This window comes from Clinocottus analis, unplaced genomic scaffold (genome assembly GCF_023055335.1).
Source record: "Clinocottus analis isolate CAN_PGR_092001 unplaced genomic scaffold, fCliAna1.0.p SCAF_16, whole genome shotgun sequence".
Taxonomy (NCBI): Eukaryota; Metazoa; Chordata; class Actinopteri; order Perciformes; family Cottidae; genus Clinocottus; species Clinocottus analis.
The window spans coordinates 2,332,470-2,360,367 of NW_027175887.1; the positions used below are offsets into that span (position 1 = coordinate 2,332,470).

At 46.5% G+C, this 27,898-nt stretch overlaps 2 protein-coding genes across 3 annotated transcripts in view; both read right to left on the reverse strand.

Moving 5' to 3' along the window:
• Window positions 1-15,283, reverse strand: part of prr36b (proline rich 36b) — a 28,595-nt gene extending 13,312 nt beyond the window's left edge. Inside the window, exons 1-4 of one of the 2 annotated variants that reach the window (XM_068577921.1) lie at window positions 15,122-15,283; window positions 14,905-14,973; window positions 658-1,386; window positions 91-169 (exon numbers count right to left, since the gene is read on the reverse strand). In XM_068577921.1, coding sequence (XP_068434022.1) covers window positions 91-169; window positions 658-1,282 — 704 coding nt within the window. In that variant the 5' untranslated portion in view covers window positions 1,283-1,386; window positions 14,905-14,973; window positions 15,122-15,283. Of the gene's footprint in view, window positions 1-90; window positions 170-657; window positions 1,387-14,904 lie in introns of both variants that reach the window. The other variant, XM_068577922.1, reaches the window with a different exon arrangement.
• Window positions 15,284-19,981: 4,698 nt separating this feature from the next.
• Window positions 19,982-27,883, reverse strand: mcoln1b (mucolipin TRP cation channel 1b). Its single transcript, XM_068579264.1, has 13 exons — window positions 27,667-27,883; window positions 26,640-26,878; window positions 26,374-26,535; window positions 25,916-26,072; window positions 25,320-25,401; window positions 25,120-25,216; window positions 24,827-24,926; window positions 24,618-24,724; window positions 24,023-24,172; window positions 23,832-23,933; window positions 23,605-23,727; window positions 22,840-23,046; window positions 19,982-22,748 (listed from the first exon to the last, which is right to left on the reverse strand). Exons 1-13 carry the CDS (start codon window positions 27,707-27,709, stop codon window positions 22,614-22,616), a joined length of 1,704 nt encoding a protein of 567 aa, XP_068435365.1. The 5' UTR covers window positions 27,710-27,883; the 3' UTR covers window positions 19,982-22,613.
• Between the last annotated feature and the right edge of the window lie 15 nt (window positions 27,884-27,898).

Consider the following 27,898-nt stretch of genomic DNA (forward strand, 5'->3'; position numbering starts at 1 on the left):
TCTCTTTCAGATGCGTGTGCTCGTACATGTGAGCAGACACGCGCTCCGAAAAAGGGTGAGGCTCCAGTTCTGCGCAAATGTCACACCTACCTAGGTGTCTTGGAAATCAAGGGCTTGGGAGAGGCAGCAGCACTCGGCTTGGTGGGAGTTGCAGAGGCGGTCTTGGGAGCTGGAGGAGCGATTAAAGAAGAGGAGAGGACAAGACGGGAGACGAGAGGATAGGAGACGAAAAGAGATGAGGACAGAAAATGAGAGGAGAGGACATGAGATGATAGAACAGTATATGAGAGGAGATGAGGATAGTAGAGTAAAGGAGGAAGAGAGAAGAGGACATGAGATTATAGGAGAGGAAAGTACTATACAGCATAGCACACTCTAGTTTATAGTAACATATATTACAAATGTAGGTCATGTCATCTAGAACAAATGCATTTTGAGATTACCAGCAGGCATTATGCACTGTGTAATGTGTGTGCTGAATGCATCCTGTGTGCATATATCTGCATGTCATCACATTGCATTGGACACTCCTAGTAGTAGAGTGTTGAAAGCCTTTCGTGCCTAACTGTGAAGTTATTTTTTTTATAATTCCCACACAAACTACATTCTGAACTACACGTTACAATGTATTTGTTTTGTGGTGACATTTTTACCAACCTGGGGGCTTTTTAGCAGCAGCTGCAGCAGTGCCGGTTTTGACACCAGAAGCGGTTGCAGACGCCGTCTTCTTGGCGGCCGCTGTTGTTCCGGTCATCGACTTTGCCCCATTGGTGGCCGAGGGCCCTGTGGGTTTCTTCTCGCCTACTTTGCTCTTGGAGGCCAGGGCCGGAGTCGTGCCTGTTGTTTTTTTAGCTGGAGCTGGGGTCGGGGTGATCTTTTTCATCGCCGCAGGTGCGGTTTTCTTCGCCACTCCGTTGGTCTGGGGCTTTGATACGCCATTCGAGAGGCGGCTCTGGGATGTGTTGGACCGTGACCCAGGTGTGGTCTTGGTCGGGCCCGTGTTGCCGGGTTTCGTCTTGGCCGTGGCCTTGTTGGTCGTCTTGGCGTTGGCGTCTCCTGCTGTTTTGTTGCCGGGCTTGGCAGCTGTGGCGTCCTTGGCCTGGTCCGGCTTAGGTTCCACCTGGCCCGTCTCTGCTGCAGGCTGCTGTGGCATCTCCTCCTCCGCTGGACTGGCCGCCTGGTTGGGCTCCTGTCCCGCAGCTGGTGCCGCCTCATTTACTGGATTGGATTCCAACACTTCCATGGGCTCCAGCGCCGCCGTGGCAACCCCATCCGGCTTCATCTCTCCTTGAGTGGTGGCGGTCCGTCTCTGCAAGGCAGTTGGGGACTGACTTAAATCTCACAGGATGGCCACAGGGTCGACAGGCTTTCTGGAGACGACGAGGTCTGGAGAAAGACAGGAGGAGAACAAACGGTACAGTTAGCCAACAGCAAGACTGGGCATGAAAAGCTGCCTGCTGTCTCTATCAGTGAAGCACAAAGAATGTTGTTAACTCCAGGAATCAGATAAAGTGATGGCGTGTGTCTTCATGCAGCTTCAGCATCACATACAGAAAATAGTTTTGTCCATTTGTAAACAGAAGACTGAAAATGGAGTAGGATGTGCTGTGTGACTGTTCGGCTTGAACTGCTGCATAAACCACAGAGAGGACTGAAGCCTATCTAGGACAATGTCACAAACGGAGAACGACATATCACATATGACAGCTTCTGGGAGGCGTACGGGGAGGAAAGCATAAGGTCGAACAACTAGATCAACACACTTTATGGCATGTTTTATGTCTCAGAATGACGGGCAGCAGAGGTCTACCGCAGAAAAAAAACAAAAAAAACACGTTTCAATTCTTTCCAACACTGACCGCAGTGCAGCGCCAATCAGGCGCCTCTGTGATGCTGAAAAGCTCAGTGACACACTTGGCCAGCGTAGCTGCTACGGGTTGGCTTTGTTTTTTCTTCTTCTTTGGTAATAAAATGGCTTCAGGGTCACCAGTGTGGAAGATTAGTTTTCCCCGATAGTACAATCCGCACACATCTATGCCACCTGTAATAACGTTAAGACGAGCGACTTTATTGAATCTGCACACGGATGAAATGCCGCCTTCGCGCTATTAGGTCATGAACGGCTATAAAAGGAAAAGGAGGATGAGGTAGGGAAATGGGCTCGGGTGTGTGTTTGCTAAGTGGGTCGATGTGTGTGCAATAAAACCCAGAAGACAAGTAGACAGTTTGACACGAACAAGAGTAGTTTTCGGAGACACGAGCAATCGAAGACGAGAAGAGGAACGCAAACCGTATGAGGCCCGATAAAGAGCAAATCGTCTGTAACACAGGCTGTCGCACGTTGTCTGCATCAATATTAGACAACTGTCTCTTATTTAGTTTCCTCTGGCTCCTTGCGAAAAGGAAGGACAAGAGATAGGTTTTTACAAGCCTGAGGGGAGAAAGGAGGGGGAGGAGGTGGCAGGAAACTGGCTTGTCAAAAGTTTACAAACAGAGCGAGGAGGCGGGGGAGGCAACACAGGGGCCGGGGGACAGGAAGAGGCTCGGCCCGTGGAGCATGGGAACAGACTGGGGAGGTGGGGTCAGACAAGAGACAGGGAAGCAAAAAACAAAGATGTAAAATGAGCTCACTATTGGGCGATCTTTTTGGTTTGGTCATCAGAGTTTCCGCTGACCTAAACGTGCCGTCCTATTTCTATGAGGGGACAGACATCATCTTTATGCCGATGGCTTCCTGCAAACCATTCCCTCATCCTTCTTTCCCTCTTCCGTCATCCGTTACTCATCCTCTGAACTGAAATCTCACATGTCAAAAGGCCTTCATTCTTTTCTCTTCCCTTTCTCTCAAACATCCCCCATCCCCTCCTCCACCACCATCGCTCTCCCTCCATATCTCCATCCCTCTGTTCTCTGTTTTGCCTTTGCACAGATGGCCGGAGCAGCTGAGGAGGGCCAGAGGGGGTGAAACTAAGAGGACAAAAAATAAATCTAAATTTCCCAAATAACACATAAGAGATCCACACAGCTAGTGCAACAGGCCAAAACAGCCCGAGGGGTGGGGACGGGTAGCAACAAAAAGCCATGCGTGCCGCACCCTTCGGTCACAAGCGGGAGGGGGAGGGTTTAAATGCCAGTGAGGCTACAGAATGTGGACAGTTGGCTTAATCATGTTACTACCCACCACGACCAGCTTTTAGGGGGTGGACACTGGTGCAGCAAGATGGAGGGCAAAAGATTCCTTCGTACTGTTTTTTTTGTTTTGTTTTTTAACAAAACCTGCGATTCAGACTGCCTTTTTTTAACACATTGCTCTTTTAGGGAATAGCTCAGTACACAGTGCGTGCATATCCAGGTCTGAAAAGTGAAGCAGACGCAGAAGGGCCTTTAACTTGCAGTCTTTCGAATGGCCAGCAGGGGCCGACTCTTCTGGTTGCAAAATTAAGTCTGGTTATGTAGAAGTCTATGAGAAGTTTAAGTTGAATAGAGGATAGATAGATTGTATAGATGTCTATGTACGTTTTTCCACAACAATCTCTAAAACAAGCGCGCCACTGTTGGTGACCTTAAGCGGTGGACCAGGAAATAAGACTGTCACCATTCCCTCCTCTCTATTTCAGACTGATGTCCTGCTCTTCCCACCCTCGACTAAAGCATCTGGCCTGGCTGTTCTATTTCACTGCTCCGTTCAAACTACCCAACCCTGCTGTGCGTACGTGTGCGTGTGTGTGTGTGTGAGAGAGAGTGATGAATCCTGATTGCACGGCCACAGCCAGAGGAACATTTCTCTTCCTCCTGCAAGTCTCCAGACAGCTGTGATATTGCACTTCACTCTCTCTCTTTGGCTCTATTGCTCACTCAACCAGCCCTAACGTCATTAGTAAGCAAAGACAGTCTAGCAACCAGGGCAGAAACATTAAAACAACACAAAAAATGTGTTATCTACCTCTAACTGGAGGTAGGTGTGACCGCCATAAAGAAATCTGAACAAATGCATAAGCTACAGTGTATGTCTCCATTCAGAAGGCTTTGGCGCTGATAATTGCTGCCTCAGTGTGTTGCAACGGCTCTACATAATCTCACATTTTTGCCCCCGATTACTGCGGCGCTCCTAACTGAAACATCTAACCCCATTAAGGCTATTACACATTTTTCATTTAACCTAATTAGATTAGAAGAGTTATTTCACTTCAAACGGACGGAGAGAGCTTGCTGATACAAGGGAACACTTCTGGTGAAAATGATACGTTAAACTATTCCAAAGCTCTGCGATGTCGTGCAGCTGCTTTCTAACAGACGGTTGCAAAAGGTAAACTTGAGTTGAATTTGAACTGATTGTTTTATGCTACTTAAATATTGCTGAAAAATCGTAATTTTCACATTCATCATTTTTACGACACATCTGCACTGTAGCGCTTTGTGGCAGACTCTAGCTTTTTCCATTAACAACTAAGCAGCTGGAAGTTAAATGTCTTGCAGGTTCATTGGCACCTCAGCTAGAGCGGGTGATGGGCGTTTACTCGAAAGGTCCCATGTTGTAAAGCAAGATGTCTTTGTTATTATAAAGCATGTGTGCTATATTAATACTGTGAAAGTATCGACATTTTCAATCCATACAGAGAAAAAACACAGCCCATATTCAGACACTGCACCTTTAAATGGACCGTATGGCTCTGATGTCAGAGTTTATTATGCAACTTATAGACCGTTTCACACTTTTAAAATGTGTCAGTTTATTTACAACTTGCAGCGCATGTGAATGACATCAGCTGACAGGAAGTAAACACGGGCCCCAGCTGTTGCCTAGCGATGCATTGCCCGGTGAAAAACGCTACATGGAGCGTTTCAGGCCAAGGGTGAAAACGGGTACATTAAAGCATGTAATAACAACCCAAAATCAAGTATGAACCTGGAAATGAGCGTAATACGTCTTCTTTAGAAGGGTCACAATAGGATTGCTCCACCATTCATTACATAATGGTGCTCTGGGGTCACATTATTCAGCTGCCCTCTCCAATCATAATATAGAAGATTGGAGCAGGGGGTATCAAGTATTAGGTCCTCTCTAACAACATCTTTGGCTACACAACCTCGGCTGTAACACACAAGCAGGCCTTTTCCGTGCACAAGGGACAGAATGAACCCTATTCAGTGACATGATACATAACTGCTTGTAAACTGGTTCACATTTCCAGCAGCTAATTCCAGACAGATGGCCGTGTCGGCCGCATTAGGTCCATTTCAAAACATTTAGCAACAGTGAGTGTGCACTGTGTGAACTGTTTACGACGTTAAATGGCCTAATCCGAGGAGAATTGCTGGTCAAGCTACATCAAGACGAGGCAGCGAGTCAGCTGTCATGACCTCCTGCGACCCCACGCATGCGCACGAGAATAACTACTTCCATGGGCTGCAGTTGTTGTCCTCGGTGCCTTACGAGCTACAAAACAATAGCTGGCGACAGAACAGAGCGCCGTGGGAGTCTTGCAATATAGATATTCTGAATGACTCTGCAAAAATGTGTTTGTTGGCCTTCGTGACGGGTTCAAATCTTGTGGTTCCAGCTCGCAAGCAAGCGTCCCACTCCAAATTCCCCACAAGCCTCAATGATGAGCTACACAGTAACCGAGAACAAAGGAACCCACAAACACCAAGGGCACTAGTCTGAGAACAGGATCATGAACGACTCATCCTAACCCCAACACCCCTGTACACACACACACACACACACCCCTGTACACACCCCCACCCCGTACACGTTTAAGCTGATATCCTACTTCTAACCTATTCATTGTTTTTATATCATTACATGGATGTTTTTATTTCATGGCAAATTTTTGCTTTTAGGGACATGCCTTTTACTTTATTTTTGTTTTTGTTGTCATTATTACAGTAAATCGGCCTCAATCAGTAAGCTAATGATGGCCAAGCCAGCCTGCAAGGTGAGATCACACTCCTTGGCATCTCCCTTCCTAATACCCACACTGGGACACAAACAAAGTGTGTGTGTGTATCCGATCTGACACGCAACCGTGTTCGGGCCTATACCGTCAATAACTGGAAGGCATCCAGCTCCTCTGAGGGATCTCAGCTTTACTGACTGTCTAGACATACAAAACGCTGTTCTTGAATAATCAGGTCATCAGCATATTTAAACACAAAACTGCTACTTTGACCCCATTTTTTTTTGCATCGAGTATAACAATCTACTACTGTGTGTGTGTATGTATACTTTGTGCAGAGGGGGTGGGCGGGTGTCACATGCACTAAACATGCCTGTTTAGAAAACAGCAGGAGGTCACATTTAAAAGAAGAGCTCGCAGGAAAATAGCATTATGCAGACTCCAATGAAGAAGCGTGAGAGTTACTGAGCTAAATGTTAAGTTAATGTCAAATCTGCTCCCGGGCCGTGGTGTGCGATCAGGTCTGAGCACATCCACTGTCGGTTAGAAAAACAAGGAAGCCTTCTCCACACAAAAAGCCCGAGTCAAAAGCTCTTTAACCGGCCGAGGCGAATCGCCGTGGTAGAAAGCCGGCTTTCACACAGCACACAACTGTGTACACGCATGTGCGTTCTGTGAGCCTTCTTCTGTCCCCGGGGCCTACTCTAAATAGTCAAAGAGAGGGATGATTGTGAGGAAAGAGGAGGCAGCGGCGGTAGGGGGGGAGGGGCGGTGGAGATGGTAGAAAAGACGTAACAAGAAAGTGAGCTTTTTGTGGCCGATGTGACAATCTGCCCGTTGCAGAGACGAGCTCGTACGAGCTCGATGGGACGATTCAAAGATGCAACTGATGTACGGTGCCGGAGAAGAGGGCAGAGGGGTTCTGGCAAAGTCAACGGCGGCGAGAGGGAGTCGGTGGGTTTTGAAGACATTTTTAACGAGCAGTCGGTGACCTCTGACCCTGTAATTGACGTGCTTTTATCTCCGAGAGCAACAAACAGAAGACGGTCGTGCTGCGGCGTTGGCTCTTTTGACATCGCTAATGAACCGTCCTCTTCCCTCCTGATGCAGCCAGATTTACATCATCTCATGATGTGGAAACGCAGGAAGCAGCCTCTGCTTTAACAGCTGTTTAATATAGATATGACCTCACAAAAATAATGGGTGAAATGCGTGTAATAAATGCTTTAAATCCTTATTCGGAAAATTCTTTTGCAAATAGACGTCTTGATATTTAGTGGCATGTAAAATATATCAAAATACACATCATTAATGTAATACATAGCCATAAAATGGACATCAGTCCAACCCGTTAGATCTTCCGGTCTTGTTATCATCAAACAACAGCCCCAAACTGTCCCACAGTTCTGCAAGATCTAAGCAGCGGCACTTGACTTATTTACTTCTCCGTTGGTTTTCTTAGACTTAACTTGTGAATATAAAATAAGAGGAATAGGGTGGAATGTGATGAATGCGTTCATGGGTGTGCGTAGCACTCTTCTTTGCAAGAGGCGGAGAATGTTAAATTCAAAGACGCCACACGCTGGCACGGCGCCCGAGATTGTCCATTCAACCTACTCCAAAACACAACAGTAGGCTCAGTCAACTCCATTTAGGGCTACTTAGATCCAGGCTTTCTACATTATCAACGAATCGAACGGTTATTTCAAAATTTCAAAGAAAAGAGCTGAAAAGATAGGTTGACTGATTGAAAATTAAACCGCAACGCTTTCTAAGACGGATTGATAACTACAGAAAATGCCACAAAAAACACTTGTATTTGGGTTGTAGACTGTTGGGCGGTTAAACAGACCTTTTAAAGGTGTCACCGGGGAAAATATTATATGAATAGAATAATATAAATTTAGTGTAATTGTATATGCCCAATGCAATGATTTGGATTGAACATTTTAAATTAATGTCATAGCACCCAAAATGAATTAGAACCGAGACGAACTGTGAGAAACGGTACACTGTTACGACACTAAATCAGCAACTAGAAGGTATAACGCTACTCGAGAACGGTGTTGAGGAACTAAATGCAGGAACACGAGTGCTGCAGGGAAGCGACAGAGAGAGAGACATCCGTCTTTACTTCACAGAGATCTGCATCAAAAAGGAAAGACGTAGAGCAGAGACACACCGCCGCTGAATGTTTCATCTCCTCTCAGCCAGACCTTGGCAGAACACAAGGAACAGGCAGCTGCAACAGCTACCGTCAGTCACGGGCAAACGCTGTTTGAACACGTCGAGCACAACAAATTAGGAGTCGTCTCCACAGTCAATGCAGCGTTTGTATAAGACTCTAAACAGTCTACAGAGTGCGCTCTCTCCTCTGGACTCATCGTTGTCAAGGAGTTATGTAACAGTAGTCTAAGGTTCAGCACAAAAAAAACCCTTTTAAAGCTACTTCTACCCACCAGCACTGCCTCCTTCTCCTTCTCCCTCATGACACTTAGTGGGATGGTTTCTCTGCGCGTCACCGCCTCTTCCTCGGCTTCAACGCACATTCACGGCTCACCAGTGATCTCAGTAGCACATTGAGGCGTCTCGGAACCAACCCCGAAACTGTTTATTACTCAAGGCACCCCCCTGATGAGGATGTGCATGTGGGACGGAGGAAAAGAGATGACGGGCGTTTGTGTTTGTGTGTGTCGGATGAGGGCTGCTGAAGGTGCACAACACCCGGTTGGATCCAGCTGGGGCGCTGCCTCGAGGCTGATCACAGCTCACACATTCCCTAACCCCCCCCCCCCCCCCCCCCCTATCTGACCTGAGGTCAGGAAACCGCCTCTGTCCTTCACACAAATAAACGCCCAACAAAGCCTGCTGCTCTTCACGGCCAACATTCCCCATGGACTGCGGGAGAGCCGAGCGAGAAAGGAGGGGAGCACGACGACAGAGAGTAGTATTACATCAGAATGTTGTGGAAAACCGTGAGCAATAGTAAATAATCTGACAAGTTATATCACCCAGTGTCTTTCCTGTATTGATGCACTAACCCTACTTAAAGCCACTCTTAACTGGTTATGAAACTGTCTCAAATTAATATTGATGGTGTCTATGTAGCTGTTCTCAATGCTCGTCATCGGTGCCAACGGGTTCGATGACATTATGCAGGTTTAACAGAAACTCCTCTAGCTCAGACTCCAGTAGGGCCCCCAGTCCACCGTGGGCAGACCAAGACCCGCTTGGGGGTGACACCGCGATGGTGGAGACCTAGGTCGTTTTGCTGGACACCGCTGAAGGAAGAGAGAGACGGGAGAACCAGAACCAAGACTGAGTGAACATCTGCTGCAGTAAAATGAGGTTTTCAAAAAGGCACTCTGGTGCTTAGAAACCACTTTCATCCACAAAATAAACACAAAATGAAAGCGCCTTGTAGGAACTTAAATGTGTCTAGTTTCTTGAAAGAGAGTGATTTTATTTGTATTGGTACGATAAATAGCCAGATGCTTTATAACTATGTTTGATTTACTAATTGTAATACATTCATACAGATCATTAGCTTTCTCCCAAAAAAACAAGCTGAGGAGGTGAGGTACTTCTTTTCAGCCCTAGTCGCTGCAAGTCTTCCCTTCAGGCTCCATACAACCCCATCGACCTTCACGAATAAGGTGTGTGGCATCAGAGGCAAAGCCAGGGGGGTAAAAGCATTTGCTGCATGCTCGTTTGACAGCTGTCAGCGCACCGATAATTGAAGGCTACTCAGATCAATATTTTTCATCAACTCAGGGTCTTCTCTCATCTCCACCATTATGTCCTGGAAGCACTTTCCTGACATTGCAAATCAGGTCTCTTATTTTTTAAGGCGCCAATTAAAAAATACACATAAAAAAGCAGGTCCATGGAATTTAGGGATGAAGATGCCAGTAATTCCAGACCTACCTACCTCTTTTGCACAGAGCGGTTGTCAAGCGAACTCCTTAAAAGGCGCGCGGTACACTCATTCCTGTCAATTGATTTGCAGTGAGTCGCTGGGATGCTCAGTGAGACCGAGCCAGAACAAAGGCCCCGCTGAGAGGGAAAGGAACGAGCCCCCTTTCCCCCGTCTCCGTGTTTACTCTGCTGCTGGCGCATGCGAGAGGAAAGAGCAGCAGATTGTGCGACAGACACCTGGATCACAGAAAACATGTGACCAGAGAGGCTGGCTCTAATCCTGATGACTCTTTGGAGCTCCAAGGCTTCAAAATGTCCTCCGGAGGAAACTTTAACTGGAATGAAAGAGGTTGCAAAATTTGCACTATGATAAAACAACACAATACACAACAAATCAGCAACAAGGCCGCCGCAAATGGCAGAGAACGCCGATGCTGTCACAGTTCGGCGGTGCACAATGTGTGAACTCCCCCCCCCTTTACATGCACCAAATAAGTCGACGCACACAAAATACACACATACAAACACTCAAACCCTGTCATTCCCATGGTGCGGCCGGGCTCATAAACTCCCCCCTGTCCCCCTCCCTTTGGGACGGGACAGATTAACACATGACAGAGCTTGTTAACCCTGGACAAAGAGAGATGCTAATCTTGTACAGTCGGCCTCGAGTGTCCTAAAACAGTACACAGACACGGCGAAAAGAGGGAGAAGGGACCAAGAAACAACGACGGTGTGTCCCAGAAACTAGACAATACTGGGGAAAGGGAGGACAGGGGCCAGGAGTAGAGACACTACGTCAGCTCCGAAACACAGCCTGGCTGCAAACAACGCTGAGGGCCCTCCGACAGCCTTGGCTGAGCTCCACCGCCTGCAGGGACGGCCAGCAGGGCAGCACTGAGCTCAACTCTGTGGATATTGATCACACGGGAGAAAGTGGGGAGCCAGGCCAGCTGGGAGGGAGGGGACAGACCGAGAGAGAGGGACACAAACAGAGACGGACAGCGGAAGTGCATTAGTTCCTCTGATGCTGTTAGCTCTCTCCTCTGGGAGATAAGAAATGATAGTGACAAGGTTTTAGGAGAGGACAATGAAAAAGACAGGGAGGGTGAGGGGAGGGGAGTAAAAAGGGACAGAGAGAGAAACAGCAAGATGAGGCGAGAGAGAGAGGACCCAAACTGAGAGGCAACAGAGACACAAGGGCTAATTTGTAACTTGAAGAGCTGCTGGATCATCTCCATAATGGGCCGTCTGCCCACAAACGAGCTCCTCTTTGGGGGTAAATGAGATCAGGCCAGCCCCGGACCAGCTGGTGGCTCGGATCAATAGCACCCAGATAGAGCGGATAGATGGAGACGGAGGGAGGAGGGCCGAACCGGGGCATCTGGACAGGATGGTAGAAAACACACCCTGGAGGCGCTTTGGCGCTCTCTCGCTCTCTCTCGAGTTGGCCCTGGGCGTGGGGGAGTGGACATGGACAAGCGCACGCAAAGTACAAGTGGAATGACCGCGTCCATAAGAGGATTAGGTCCTCCTGTTTGAAGTGGAACTGTTTCCAGATGGAATCTGATCCCTACACAGGGCGGCAGACAGGTTGGACGGTTTGACCAGATCAGCACCTACAGCTTTCTGAGACCAAACCCTTCACCACGGGCCTCAAATCTGCAAAACTAACTACAAGGAGCTCCTCTTTGTAAACCACATCAGCCATAAACATACATGTAGCACCTTACAAAAGAATTAACAACAAATAGACGAAGCCAGGGCACAAGCAGATTAGAATGTCACTGGGAAAAATTGATAAGACAGAGAAATAAAATGGCCCCTCCAGCTGCCGATGGCAAAGAGAGTCCAGCAGTCTGTCAGCACCAGTTTCCGGCACAAATGCCAATCATTCCAGGCTCCGGCTATGGTGAGGTCAGGTTCTGACATAATCTTGAGCAACATATGAACAGCAAAACCGATACAGAGAGGCACCGGTTGGCCGAATATCTGTGGCAGAGCAAAACCTTGTAACTGGCTACAACGTTGCATTACACAAAGACAACAAGGCACCACTAACATATTGTAGAATCAAAAAAAATTCATTAAAATATTGTGGCCTTGAAGCCCATCAACAAGATCTTGAACCACGTCTATTATCCGTCCTCCCACCAGAGGAATTCAGAGCACCCAAATGCAGCAAATTACTGCAGCTGCCGGCAGATACAGCCTCAAAACCACAACCGGCAGTTGCCAACTGCATGCCCTGACAACTGTGACAACCAAGGCCGCTATCACGACAAGGGAGCGTGGAAGACGGCGGAGTTTCCTCAGGCCTCGATCGGCCCGAAAACAGGGAGGGAAATACATCCGAACATAAGTTTCCGCTGTGGTTTTGATGATATCTAAACAAGAAGCTATTGTGCTGCTGTTGCAGTGGATTAAATAAAAAGGGCTGGAGGTGATAGTGGTAATTTTTTTTAAAGACGCCAAGAAGTGCAAGGGTCATGCGCTCAGTGCGATGACCAGAGGCACAGGCTTGTCCTTTTCACAATTGAGAAGATCAGAGCTGGGGGTGGATGAGGGTAGGCTTTTTAATCTGAGTCACACACCCGCCAAACGCCAGTCCTTAGGCTACACAGGTCTATTAATGCGACAGTCATCTCCCCTCTCAGGACGGGGACGTGGGTCAAGAGGCCAGCTGGGAGGGGGAAGGGAACAAGAACATTAGAATCTTAATTCATCTCAAATAAAAGCGTAAAATATCCTCTCTGACTATTTAAAAGCACATTCTCATGTTTGAATTGGAACAAAAGATTACCATGAATGAATTAAGTTTAGGGGCAAATTTACATGTATTGTCATTATCTAATCCTCAAACAGTATTGTCATTTATTTTGACAAAAATGACAGAAAATAGAAATGGATGCCCACGGTGGTGAATTTAGAGTGGACTTATTCAATCCAACCAGCAGCCTAAAATTCAGATAGATGTCAAAAGAAAAGCAGCAACAACTCGCATTCATCAAAACAGTTGATTGGCGAGTTGATTGACTACTTATGTCAGCTCTAACTGAAGTATTCTGACAAAAACAACGTCTATACGGATAGACTTAAATATATATAAATCAAAGACACACTCATCTCTTTGCATTCGTGAATCTGGAAGCAGAGTCATTGGGCTAATCAATACTTTTAATTGACGAACCAGTAATTAACTGATCGTTAATCACTGATAAAAATGCTACTATTTAATCGTTTGCTGAGCTACTCGTCAGTTCATTTAGTCTCTATTTCAGCCTCAGTAGCTTTAATTGTTAGAACACACCCAGCCCCCCGAGTCTGAAGGACTCTCTCAGACACAATACGCTCTCATTCTTACAGATTCTGTCTCGTCCAGAGTGCAGACAGTGACAAGAGTCACATTGATGCATCCCATTCAAAATAAAAAAAACTAACAGATATGAATACAGGATGTCACATCACCATGATCCAATCCACAGTGGAAAAGAGATTATGGTGCCCAATTTGTTTTTCAAATTCAAATAACTGGCTTCATTTATTCAAGTTACTGAAAAATCCGGACCACACTGAAAATGCATTAGGCAGTAACCCATGTCCTCCGATCATTTTAAAGACCATCTTAAATTACTTAATTAAAAAAAATGCCACCTAAATTTAATTTCAAGTGATTGCATTAGGCCTGCCTGCCTGTCCTCCATTTCCCTGCTTCATCCACCGACACTGAGTCAGCCATTCTCTCATCTGTGCACCATGGTGTGTGTGTCTGAGTGAGGTGGGTGGGGGGTTGTATCTGATGGCTTAGCCCACCTCTGATTTAAGAGTCATTGAGTGTCTCCAAAGCCCTGCGTGGCAGAGCCTGTAAGTGCTCATAGCAGTCGCCCATGGGACCCCATCCACTAAAAAGGATGACATCAATGCCACTGCGGTCTATTACCGGCACGTTGTTCGACCGATCATGGACCGCCATGGACCACAAACAAAGCTCGAGACAATCTGTGCCGGGGAATGGAGCTTGTGGGCTGAGGTTGAAGATTTCGTCTGCACTCGCACGTTGGCAGTTTATTAAATGCTCTTGGCCAGGCTTTTAGGAACTGGCAGCATTCTTCCTCCTCCTTCTCCTCCTCCTCCGCCCCATTGTTCTACAGATGGGAGTGTAATCTGTAATCTGTCCTGTTGCACTCAGAAAGAGTCAGAGGAGCTACAGGGCCCCTGCAGCCCCAACTCTCACATCACAATAGCTGATCACTACTGGAGAGGAGGGGGGTAACATTAATCACCTCTGATTACATGCCAGCTCGAGTCTGCGCACAGCCATCTCGGAGAAATTTAGCTTTACGAACTCCCTCAGAGGTCTGTGAGAATTGTTGCTTTTACACGCTGAGAGTTAATGATAATTGATTCGGTTTGGTTGACATGCAATATACTGGGCGAGCATGTGCCCCCTTAAATGTGCCGGCTTCTTCCCCCACTCCGCCCCTCCTGAGGCGACTGAAACATTTCTCAGCACTCGCACCACTTGGCCCATCACAGAACAATGGGCATCCGCGGTGGAGGATGGAGAAGGAGGGGAGATGAGAAAAGAGAAAAGAAAAAAAGTTCAGCGTGGGGGGAACAAAATGGTCGCCTAAAGACTGAAAAATATTCTGTTTGTGTGAGAAAGAAAAGAGAAGCGGCGTATCTGATTTCGGGTTAGCCCGATATCTGTTGAGCACTCGCAGCGACCACGCAGCGTGCCACCGCCCCATCTCACTGACTCCAAGCGGAGCGCGGCTCGTCGACTGAAAGACGAGGCGACACCGAAACCAAAACCGTTTAGACGTTTTCAACGTCGTATTTAACGGGAATATTCATTCACACATAAGAGGTCACCGTAATTCTGACGCCCTGTTTTGCCTTTAAACGTGGTACAACCCCCCGGTATTAACACGTCGAGTCGCGGTGAAACCGGGACTCCAACGTCTGTAACGGACAACGGACGGAACGTCCATTTAGTTGTAGAATTCAGCTTCAGTTGACGTTAATTAGCGGTTACAAACTGACGTTAGCATGCTAGCTAACGCTTAAAGAATCTCGCCCTTACCAGTCGGTGCAGCGGCGAGCTAGCGAAATCCTCTCCAGCTACGCCCAGTGTTAGCAGCAGAGCCGGGTCCTTGAGTCAGGGAGAAGAAGAAGAAAAAAGAAAGTGAGGCTGAGGGTGAAAATGAAACCGGGAGGAACGGAAGAAAATCGCGGGAGAGCAGAGTTCAGCCGAGCCGAGGGACAAAAAACTTCTGGGTCTCAAAAGCGTCGTTTCTTACCAAGTGATGCGCGTTCACTGAAAGGAAGAAAGGAGGAGAATGACGCTCCAGTCTACTCACTCACTCTCTCTCTCTCTCTCTCTCTCTCTCTCTCTCTCGCTCTCTCTCTCTCTCTCGCGCACACACGAGTAGACCGGTGAACGGAGGGATGCACGGGCGGAGGAGAGGAGAGGGCTGCCGCTGCCTTCAGGGCCGGCGGAGAATGTCGGAAAAACGATTGTTTTACGTATTAAAGGCTCGCGGTCATTTTTAAGCTGTTGTAAAAAAAAAACAATTAAAAAACGTCACATTATGTACATAAGCAGGTTCTGACTGGCTAACTGAGGTTTCTGTTGTTGGTGTCAGTTGTTGAGATTAAACTATAGCTAAAAAGTTAGCTAAAAAGGTTTAAACAATTAAAATTATGTTTAAAAAATCGAAATAGCTCAAGATTTTGAAAACTTTGTGCCTATTCACGTTCTTGTCCTAAATGGGAGTAGCCTAGCTCAATGACTGCGGAACAGCCAGCCTGGCCCAAAGGTAACAAAATCCACTTAGCCAACTAAAATTCAACAATAAACGTGTTATGTATTGTTTGTCTAATCCCTCCAACTGTGTTACACAACATATTTGCCATTTGTATAGATGGGTGGGGGTGGGGGGCAATGGCCAAGTGAGATTCCAGGACGACTGGTTCCCGCTAAGAAACTACATTAGTAATTAGCACTTTATTGACCTAATAATTACTCAGTTAGTATAGACAACATATGAATCGATAATGGAAAAAATATGGTTAAAATTGAAGCAACAGACACCACGATATCAAATAACTGATATAGTTCAACTTTACAAAGCTCCCCCAGAGTCATTGTACAACTGTTTTGAGCTCTGATCTTTAACCAGACCTTTATGTGCAAAATTGGCAGAGTGCACAATATCAAGTGAAATATTTGTGTAAAATGAAGATGCCCTGTGTATTATGCTCCGAGGGAAGAGCAGAGTGTTAATCACTGGGGATCCAGAGAAGGTTTATTCTAGCCAAACATAAATGGAACGTAACGGTTTTTCATTATGAAAATAATGATGTTCAATGAGTTATACCTGCCAAATTTCCCTCACTAGACTTTGCCAAGCTGGTCAGTCAGTCGATGTGAAAAGAAACAATTTTAACAGACAAATAACAAAACAAATTTTGTTAGTCTTGTCAAATGGGCAAACACTGCTAGAATTTACATTATGTTGATAAAGGGTGGGTCCTACTCGCTCCTTAAACGCAGGGTTGTTTCGCTTTATCATTTTATGGTGTGGCAACACCTGGCACATCCTCACACCACATAAATAGAAAAATAATAACTTGTAGAGAACAGGCCTCGTCAACTGATGAAAAGGGGTATTTTCATGTGGCTAATTTAGTTATGGTGTAAAAACTATAGGCTCCCTCCAGATGTACACACTGACTGCCACAGAACAACTCCACTTAATCACTACAAATGGCAATGCATCTATTGAAAGTACATTTGTTTTATTTCAGAATCATTAAAGCCATTTCATTTTCCTTTACAACTTCCGAGCTCAGAAAACAGGAGGCCGCTATACGAGCCCCTTGAAGGCAGCATCCACCACTACTGCTGCTCCACGCTGGAATTGAAAGGGCTGAATGGCTTTCTCCAAGCGCAGCCAATCACCTCCCAGGCTTTGGGGATTATTCAAATTAAGGATGATGTCACCTCTTGCAAGTCACCCTACTCCCCTATGCCCGAGTTCCTCCCGGTTGTCTGTTGCCCTCCCTCGAAGGCCCCCCGGCTACCCCCCCTTTTTCCTCCCTTTCTCCATGCCCCACTGCACACACACACACACACACACACACACACACACACGGTGCATTACTGCTGCCCCACATGCATCAAGTTGCAGGCATTGTCCGCCTCAATGGGACTGTTGCATCCAGGATTTCAAATCTCTGAACACATTTCAGACCTGTTGATGAAGTTACGTCTAGATTTTAAAGGTCTTGAGACGTTTTTCTTTGTCTTATAAGTCAAATTTCCTGCAATTTGAAATTCCCATGCAGTCAGACACGTGCACCTGCTGCTCCCGCCGGTTCAGTTTGTCACAGCCAACAAGAGAAGCTAGGAAGAAATGGAAGAGAGCAAAAGAGGCGCAGCCGATACTTTTCTTTCGTTCAAGTTGTATGTTTTTGTTCTCTCCCGGTCACAGAAGGGCATTGTTCCACGGTTTTACTAGCTTTTGTCTCTGTGCGCCATGCTCCTCGGCAGAACAGGGCTTTTCATCAGACACAGTCTGGGTGGGCACGCCGCCTGTCTGTCTGTCTCTCTGTCTGCTGCCGGGCTGCTGCCGCTCGGCTCTCCCATAGCAGCCGCCCGCATGCCCCTGTCTACATGAGCCGGCCTTTTGTGCGCCGCTCGGTTGCGGATGGGCTCCTTTTCATGTCGAGCCCTCGGTGCACTCTGCTCTTTCCAAGTACTGGAGAGAGAGAGGGGGGGGGAGAGATTTGTTTGAGCTCAGGGTGGAAATGTGTGGCACGAAAACAAAAACAGAAAAAAGAGACTTGATTGCATTGCAGAAAATAATAAACATGTCTATCATCCGCTGTCGGGATTCCAGAGGATGTTTGGTTGGTGCTTCTCGGAAATGGAGCAGCTAATGCCTGCCACTTGTGTTGCTGTTGAATCTCAACTGAAGGTCAAGCTATTCAAACCGTTGATCAGTTTAGTTGCAGTGTGCGTGCAGGTGCGAGCACAAGTGTATGAAAGGCATGGAAGCGGACCAGGAAGAAGGTGGGGTTGGATGCCTGCTGGTTGGACGCTGACGGACGTATTGGCACGGTGGAGCAGCCGCAACAAAGAGAGGAAGGTGTTTGGGTTTTCCTTCCTCCACACAGGCGGTAGTGGTGTGCGGCTGCGGAGACAGGAAGGGGCAGGGCTGTGTACCCCGCTGCACAGTTCAGTTCCTGTGTTATGTATCTCATTGTTTTTCCCTCCTTCCTCAATCCACCGGCACACAGTCCAGCTGGGGTGGCACAAAAGGGTTTGGCACACTGTCAAGCACCCCAAAAAAAACCCCTCCCCGGCCTCCTTTGGTCGGTAGGGGGGTCTGCTACCGTTGACCAGCCCTTACACAACACATTGGTTATTTGAAAAACAGACACAGACACGCCCTCTCACATAGTCATCTCCCACCAGTTCAGCCAAAAGACACACACAAGAAAGCAGCCGACACTGTGAGAGACACCCACCACGCCATCTTCTTTTTTTTAGGCGGTAGATCAAACCCCTCTTAACACAATTGGCTATAACAAAATGCATGAGATCCAATCATAACATGATGTGTGTGTGTGTCTGTGTGTGTGTGTGTGTGTGTGTGTAAGCCAGTTACAGGTTAGCACAAGCGGGGTGCAGCTGCCCGTGGATTCCCCAAAGAGAGCAGCGTGCCAGCACAGCATGCCATTAACGTGCAGCATGCTAGGGGCAACACGTGAAGAAGAAGATGGACACGAAGGCAACATGTGGGGGGGGGAGACATACAGGATATCATGCCTGTTCTTCTGCAGCGTGCAGGCGCTGTATACATACATCTGTTCCACACAGACTAATGATGAGGACAGGAATGCAAATGCAGGTGAAGAGCCTCTGGATTCAGACTGTGAGGGCGGTTTGGGGGGAAAGCAGCGGGCGAACCTCTGCCCAGCTGCGCTTTCCTCCACGGGCCTGCTTAACCAGCTTAACCCTGAAGGCTGGCCGGTTCCTGTCAGTCTGAGTCTTAAGTGCTTCGTCTCTGCCTCCGCACAGCGTCCTCGAGTGAGTGAATAATGCATGCAGGAGCCGAGGGTATCGGACAGCCACAGCACTCCTCCGCACTAAGAGGAGCGAGTTTGCACGCATCTGCCTGGGATCTTCGTCCATCTCATCCGGTGTTCTCTCTAACTCGTTTGGCCATGCTACTTGCAGTCAAAGACTCAGCGTTTACCTATTGTTGGGATGTAGTTTGTGGATGTGAAGATTAAGCACTTTACTAAAGGGTTATTCATCTTTAATGAAGGCAAACAACCGCTCCCTTCTCAAGGTTGCACCCTCCCTTTCCTCCTTAAGTAGCTGTGTTTTAGCTTCCGAGTTCGAGATTGGCTCTGGGTCTCATTGACTGCTGAGTTTGCTTGGTTGGCGGCTGCAGACAAGACAGCTCTCTCCCTCTAGTGGTGCCAGACTACAACAACACACTGAAGGCTGGTCAGCGTCATTGAATCCAAGCTTGGCATCATTTTCTTTAGCAGCCTATTCCAGCACAAGTGTACTTCAGTGCAGGCTCTCATTACTGCCGTCACTCTCAGGAATAAGGGTTCCCTTCTAAAGGGGTTCTTCCTGAAGGATTAAGGTTCAATCCAGAACCATTGACTTAAGAGGAGGCCTTATTCTTTTCCAGGGTACTTTGTAAGACTAACTACACTAAGTGTAAGATTAAGTGACTAAGTACTTTGTAAGACTAAGTGTTCCATTAAGAACCCTTTTCCGTCCAAGAAAACCTTTTTGGGAAGAAAGAGTTCCTCAAGGATTGTTGACAGGATGGCTGTTGAAGCAGAACCCAGACCACGCACCCCCAAAACTGGCCTTGTTGTGGTGGGCTCCAGGCACCAAGTCATCCTCGGCCCTTTAGATAAATAAATAAAACCCTTGGAATAAAAAATAATAATGCATTTAATTTATATAGATCTTTTTATAATACTCGGTCACTTTACACAACATTTAAAATATCCTAAAAGGGGTTTCTTTAAAGATTTAATATAAATTGTTGTTGTGTATATTGATATAGCTATGTATTATGTTTATTGAAGATATACACAAAGTTATAAAAGAACAACAACCTTGGCACAATAACACTGGCTGGTTTTAATTATCTCAACAACATTGACACAATTTGAGACTTTCCAGTTTATTTGATCTACAGGTACTTTCTTTCAAAAGGCGTCATCATCACATAACATGTTTAACAAATGACGGTAAAAATCTCTCTTACAGAAACTGTGAAACTCCCTTTTTAGCCATCACTTCAAAAAAAGACAACATGCAAAATACAAGGAAGCCAATGCAAAGTTACCATGAAATCAAAGTGGCTTTAAAGAACCGAACCACAAGGAGAACAGGAACACGTCACAGACACTGTGCTTTGCTCCCGTGCGACACATTAAGATCAGTATTCATTAAGTGCAAATAAGTACATGTCAATAAACATTCATTCAAAGTAAATGCATGTTGTGATCGTAAACAATAACCATATCAATAAGTTAGCGAACAGTAAAAAAAAGAAAAATGAACAGTATCCTTGAGTCCTAAAACACATCCCTCCTTCATTAAGCAGTGCTTTCTATAATAAGATATTTACAATATTAATGTCCCTTTTTACAAAAAGGAGAATGAAGAACCGCTTGCTTGTAGAGATGCCCGTTCTCGTTTACAGATTAAAAAAACATTACTCTCTCAAACACAGCTTTCATATCTGTTCAAATGTCCGACACATTATATAAAATATTAGCAGCTCGCTAAGCTGTCTACAAAGCTAAACCATATATTTGGTCAAAATGGACGTAAAACAAGCGTCTGCCTTTTGGGATTCCTTACTTTCCTATTAATATGTGCATACTGTGTAATGTGTATCTTTAAAAAAATGACAGTAGGAAGGCAAAAACCAAACTACAGCGACTGCACTGCGAGCCTAAGCTACAGCTAATGTACCCGCTTAGATACACTGAACACTAGCTTAGCATACTAGCCAAACGTGCTGTCTTTAGTGGAATTTCTGTGATTTCATGTGCTTAAACTACATTTCATTCACATATTTACAGGTATTTTAGTTGATTTATTAAACTAGCTCATCAGTTCAAAGGGACAAGACAGCTGATGAAGAACCAACAACACATTTAGCTTGTAATTGCGTTTTCCCTGCGACCTATCGAAAGGTGTTTAAAGTGAAGGCCGTGACGATGACTAACAATCAGCATGAAATCAACATTATAAAAAAGGTTTTATAACTCGTACATCTTTTACACAGTACGCGTCTTTAAACTTCCCTCAGCTCCAGTGTTTCTGTCGTCACCTACTTTTTATAGGACAATATAGAAACATCCCAAATGGGTGCCAGGTTATTTCCTGCAGCGGTGTATGTGAACACCATCTTTTTTTGATCCCGTTTGAATTGTGCCATGAATTACACGTTTAACACTGTGAAAAGATGTAACCACAAAAGACACTCGTAAAGGTCGCGCGAGTTACGTCTCTCAATGAAGTGTGTGTTTTTTTACCCAGGATGCACTCGCACCAATAACTGGGTCTTACTTCTTCTTTCGCTTCCCGGCAGATAAAAAGAGTCACATTGTATAAAATATCAACAACACTCTCTTAGCTAAAACACATCAGGGAAGATAATGCTACAGTTGTTCAGTAATTGCCTGTAGCTAGTTAGCTATTTCTGTATCTAGCTATATTGCTGTAGCTAGTTAGCTATTTCTGTATCTAGCTATATTGCTGTAGCTAGTTAGCTATTTCTGTATCTAGCTATATTGCTGTAGCTAGCTAGATACAATTGTAGCTAGCTAACTACAGTAGCTTCCTAGCCAAGGTAACGGCCGATACTATGGCAAACCTATAAAAACGGCAACTTTCTTGACGTGCAAAACTATGTTTTTAATTGACAAACATCAAATGTGTAATTCATGACACAATTGAAACCATATGTATCCGTTATTGCACTGTTTACTGTTTTTATTATATCGTCGAGCACAACGTGCAGCTCACTGACGTCGTTTGCTTTCTGGGTTTCTAGAGAAAATGTTATCGTGCAGCCAAACGGTAAGAAGGTCTCAGCAGAAAGAGTTCATACATATTGATGACTTACTGGTTGGCTGCAGGGCTCCTCCTTTCTTGTGAAAAGAATAAACATGGAGAGTGGAGGAGGAGCATTGGCTGAAAACATATCAGGAGCATTTTGTTGTCTCAGTACTGAGAGAAAAAGACTCTGCAATGACAATAAAGTTGAATCTGATCCAACGTCCCCTCTTTTTCCATTCTACCTCTAACTCAAGTCAGAGGAAATGCATGTATTTACATAATGAAGTTGCACAAAATAAATTTAAAAAACACGTGGACACTGCAAAGAGCATCATTCAAGTGAAAATGTGCATCCATCTTACTCAGTTGACCCTTCGCGGTCCACAGCGATGAAAGCCTCTACTGGCATTCTGCGTCCACTGGTCATCAAAGCCCAGCAAACTGTCACGTCTGAAAGAGACGATAAATTATTCATACGGAACAAAAACTCTAAGCAGGTAATGGGGCATGCGAGTACAAATCTAAATGCTAAATCCTAACGGAGGACAACGTGGTCCAAGGTCAGTCTGGTCAAGGCATTCATCGTCTCTGCTGGGAGAGAAAAGGAACGGACAGCTAAAGTGGAAATATAGTGCCAGACACCCTCCTCCTCCTCCTTATCTTTCTCCTCTTCCTCCTCAGTCACAGCAGCAGAGGAAGGAGCACGACGAGCCCTCGGGCCCACGAAACTTTCCAGAGCTGGGCGTGTCCGCGCACTCCGAGATGAACGCGTGCAGATCGCTGACTCGCACCTGCTCCTGCTGCGTTTGAGCCTGCGGGGAGAACAACGTGAGAGTTTTCCTCCACACCAACAACCTGCAGCGCTGAGGAGAGATAGCGAAGAAACCAGCAACGGAGCCGTACCATGATGGTGTCGTAGGCTCCGGTGATGAGCGCGATGAAGAGGGACAGCACCATGTAGATGAAGAGGGAGATGAAGGTGTAAAGGTAGACCTGGCTGAAGATCCACACCAGCGTGCCGCTCCTCTCCATCTCGTGGAACGTCACGAACATGTCGTCGCCGTTGATCAGAGAGAACAGGCACTCCGACACCGTGGACAGGGAGCGGAACTGAAGACAGACAACACAGGCTTTTATAGATTTCCGATGATGTCATCAGGGCTTGAAACTTAGAGTTTTAACATGTAGATTGACCACAACAGGCGCAAATAGTCAGGATATCTTGGCCTCGCGGTCTGTGAGTCTCCTGACTTTATGGAAGGGCGATATGACGTCACTTTCATTTTTTAGAAATGCTTTAAAACTGTCAATTTTAACATAATTCTTTGTGAAATATAACTTGTCGGGCCTTGATTTTTAATTCTATGCCCTGTAACTTTGGGCAGATGTGAGGTTTGATCTATGAATTTCTTTATGCAAGGTTTTTCAAATGCTCTCCACATTACACCGATGCAAAAAACAATCCATCCTCTGATTGTTGCCATGATTCATATTTAATGAATGTCAATTTTCTCTTCTCATTAATTATACACAGCTGCGAAGATGATACACGCTGGAGGGCATTTTATGATAATTAGGCTGTTGAGCCCGACTGTCTGAATGACTCATGCCTGCTCATTCCTGGTTAGAGGGTGCGTGTGTGTGTGTGTGTGTGTGTTTGTGTGGTACCTTGGTGTGATAGGGCCCCAGCACGATCCAGCCACAGAAGCAGTATCCCATGTAAATGGCCGCTGCACAGCAGCAGAAGCGGATCACGTTCGGAAACGCAGCCGTCAGAGTCACGATCAAGATCTGTGAGCGAGGTAGTGAGCAGAATATCTATTTACCCTCCAGAGAAACAAAGAGGGGATACAAGATGAGCTTTATTTATGTGTGTGTGTGTTTCTTTCACCTACATTGTATTTCTGGAAGAAGCTGAGGTAGCGGATGACTCCCACCCACACCAGCAGGGTGGAGGTTCCCAGCAGGATCCCACACATGTCATACGACGACAAAGTCTGCATCACAACGGCGACGTCGTTTATTACCAGAAACTCAGCAAAAATATTGAAAATGAAAAAGTTTCTGTGACAATTTCTCCCACTACCTTGGACTCGATCCCAATTTTGATGAAGCTGCCGATGATGGTGAACATGTCGCTGACGATGAGCAGGATGTACCAGCCGTTGATGAACTCCAGTCTCTCTCCCCAGCTCACGCTGCGGCCCAGACTGTGCTTGAAAAACTGCACGTACTCCTGGAGAGAGGCACGCGGGGAGATGACACAGATGAGAAGGTGATTTGTACTAAAATAACTAATGTTGTTTATTTTTTTTCATCCGTCCATCCAAAATTGTCAGAGTAAAAACACGAGACAATTTTTTACATTTTCACCAGAGAGTTAAAAAAAACAAAGACAAGAGGGAATACATTATATTATAAACAACTACACTTTGGGACATGAACTCCAGCCTGCTGGTTGAAAGTGTTTGTTCGACCCGACCCGTCCCAAACCACCTGAAGACCTCTTTCTCACTGATGACCACGTCACTATCCCTGAGCGTAGTCTATCGCCTCATAGTCCTTTGGTCCTCGCGCAGGCGGCTCACCTCACCGATTTCTCCGATGACCAAAGCGAAACAGTATTTTAAATCATTTTGTTTTACACCATGAACACAGGAACGCTCGGTCGGCTTTCTCACGTGTTGCAGGACGACGCCTCTGAGGATGGAGCGCCCGCACAGCAGCAGGGACAGCAGGCAGACGAACGCCACCAGCACGTCCAGGAACACTCGGGCGTAGCTCTCCGCTGACGGAGAGAGGAGGGGCGAACGAGAGCGATCAAACGAGGCAAAACATGCAGGATGAAAACACAGCGGACGCTAAAAGAGAGCGGTGCATGTGGGCTCACCGTGTCCAGACACGTTGGGGTCTTTGCACTCCTTGATGGAGGCCTCGTTCTGCAGGCTGATCTTAACTTTGCCGCTGTGCGCCCGGTTATCCAGGACGATCTGATAGCAGCGAGAACCAGAGTGAATATACCGCCCCCCCCCGGGCGCGGGGATGTTCCCACGTTCACCGCTAAGTCTCGCCTTAATTTAACCCACAACTTGTAAACACACACAGTTGTGATCGACGAGGCAACACTGCGCCAGTGCTGAGATGTCTGGTGCTTATTTATATAGAAACAAAGAGCCGGCTCACCGTGATGGCAAAGGTGTAGCAGTCCGGGATTTCATTGTTTATGATCGTCTGAATGTTGATGGCCTTCAGCTGGAAGTCAATCGTGACGTTGATCAGCCTGAAGGAGAATTATATTTGAATGGTTGAAAACACATAAAAGAAGAAAATGTACACTTATTTTATTTCTAACGTTTAAAGAAAGAGACATAATATCATCTGACTTGTAAAACTTGAGAGTGAAATTCTTGTAGTCACTGTTTCCTGGAGCCAAACTGTAAGTCAGAGGGTTCACGCCAATGCATTCTGGGAAAAACAAACAAACAGAAAAAGCAACATAACATTAGAGGAACTACAAGAATACCACATGGGGAATTCTTGAAATCCTCTTTTTTCTCATCACGTGAAGCCTGAGCCACACTTCCTCATAGCGCTTTAAATGCAGGATCCATTCCCTCGGAGACTTTTATTCGTCTTACTTCATGATTTCGCCACAGGATTCATCATCTCTGCCGAATCAGCAGCTGTATACAAATACAACCTTTCCCAAGGCAAGGGGAAAAAAACTAACTTTGGTGTTGCATTTTTTGGCACAAGAACTATTTTGAGCCTTTTTAAAGTAGGGCACAGCGTTGCAGGGCAACCTCTTGACACATGTGGGGCAGCAGCACAATGACTCACTGACAGCCATTTCCCCGAGGGCCAAGAAAATCCTGTGAACGGAGGCTGCTGCTGTTTTTTTTTTTTAAAACGTTGAATACCCAAAGCCAAACTCACTGAGCGAAAGAGAAAACCCTGAAAGAAGGAGGCCGTCACCTACCGGTGTCCACATGGGGATCGATGTCAAAGGTGTCGTTGACGGGGTCGATGGTGCCCCTCCTGTAGAAGCGCTGGCAGAGGGAGAGCGCGCTGCCGTTAAAGCCGACGCCCGACACGTACGCGTACCGGCCCAGAGAGATCTGAGGTAGAGCCGTGTACTGAAGGGGGAAAGAGAAGCAGAGAATTAGCCTTTATTCGCTCACCAAAATAAAAAAATGTTTCTTCCTCATCTCGAGTGGATCAGACTTTGGGATGTTTCGGCTTCCGCCCCAATCAATACTAGCGGTAGTGAAGTTCTCCCGCGGTGCCTTCAGTGTCAAATTTAATTTAAAAAAGGGGCAACATGTGGGGTTTAGTGTCCTCTAGTGGTGAGGTTTCAGATTGCACCCAACAGAACACCCCTCCCTCTACAAGCATGGTCCCCAGGACGTCCGCAGGACTGGAGGCGGCATGAATCACCTGCTCCACGGCGAAGTGGATGCAGCTGTACAGCTCCTGCTGCGTGTGCACGGCCTGCGGGGCCCCGTCCTGGTAACCCTTCAGGAAGAGGTGTTTGAACGCGGCCGTGTTCTCCTCTTTGAACGTCACCACCATCTGGTTGCTCAGCCCGAACAGCACCAACTGCAGACGCATGGAGGCAAGGGAGCAAACAAACGGGGCTTCAGCAACCACACCGGGACGATACATGTGCAGATGTGACTGAACTGAACATGAGATCTGGCCACCTGCACAGTCACGATGAGGATCTTGAGCAGCTGCAGGCCCAGCTTGAAGGGCTTGCGGCCTTTGGCGTGATACTTGTCGCAAGGGCTCATGAAGAAGTACTTGAGCTTCCTCCTCAGGGCCTCCTCCTCTTCCTCCTCCTCCTGCTGCTGCTGCTTCTGATGAGGGGTCTCGGAGCCCACCAGAGATGTGGGACGAGGGCTCCCATAGTTGGCCACGGAGGAGAGAAGCCTGTCCTTCTCTGGGGAACACAGAGCATGATCGGCATCAACTTAGTCTCATGTATAGGGGCAATCTGGGGTCTGCCTTTCATAAAGTGTGTGTGTGTGTGTGTGTGTGGGGGGGGGGGGGATCTGAAGAGAAAAGATTGAAGCAGAAGAGGCCAACACCGTGACTTTTGATCCCTGGCTTGAAGTGAAAAAAAAATAGTTCCTGTAATGAAAGTTATTTGAATAAATCATATTTGCTGATCAGCAGAAAATCCATCTGCACCTATTTTGATCATCGTTAATTCAAATTTCCAAGCAACATTTGCTGCATTTATATTTTTTGTAATCTTACACATCGTGAACAGTTTTGTGGTGGACCGTTGGATGACGTCACCTTTGGCGCTATTGTTTGATCGAATAAAAACGATTAATCGTGCAAATATTCGGATCTCCAGCATGTCATTTGAGGTTACAAGATGATGACGTCATATATATATATATATATATATATATATATATATATATATATATATATATATATATATATATATATATATATATATTACACACACACACAAACTGCCTCCCTCTAGTCAGAAAACAGTGCACACATGTCCTCATGTCCTAACAAGCCGGCGAGGTCTGTCCCTCGCGACAAAAGAGCGCGTGAACGCGCTTCAAAATCGTCGTCGTCGCGTGAGCGGCACGACCGTTAGGACGGCTGCTCGAACCGGGAGCTGCTCGGTCCACCGCGGTGCAGCAGGACGCTCTACTTTATACGAAACACGTCCGTCACATCGCAGAGGAAGAGGCGACTGACCTGTGGCTGCGTCGTGGATGCAGGGGTAACTGGGAGACGCCATGCTGGGGGGGGGCGACGGTCACGCGGGCAAGATGGAGGACGACTTCATCTCCGCCACGAATTCATATCTAACTCAAAGGTGTCGGAGTTCATCGCGCATCAAAAGGATGCTCGCCCGTCGCAGTATTGGTATGAGACACAACGTAAACAGACCGCAGCAGCTTCCTGCTCACCACGTGACTCAGTCACG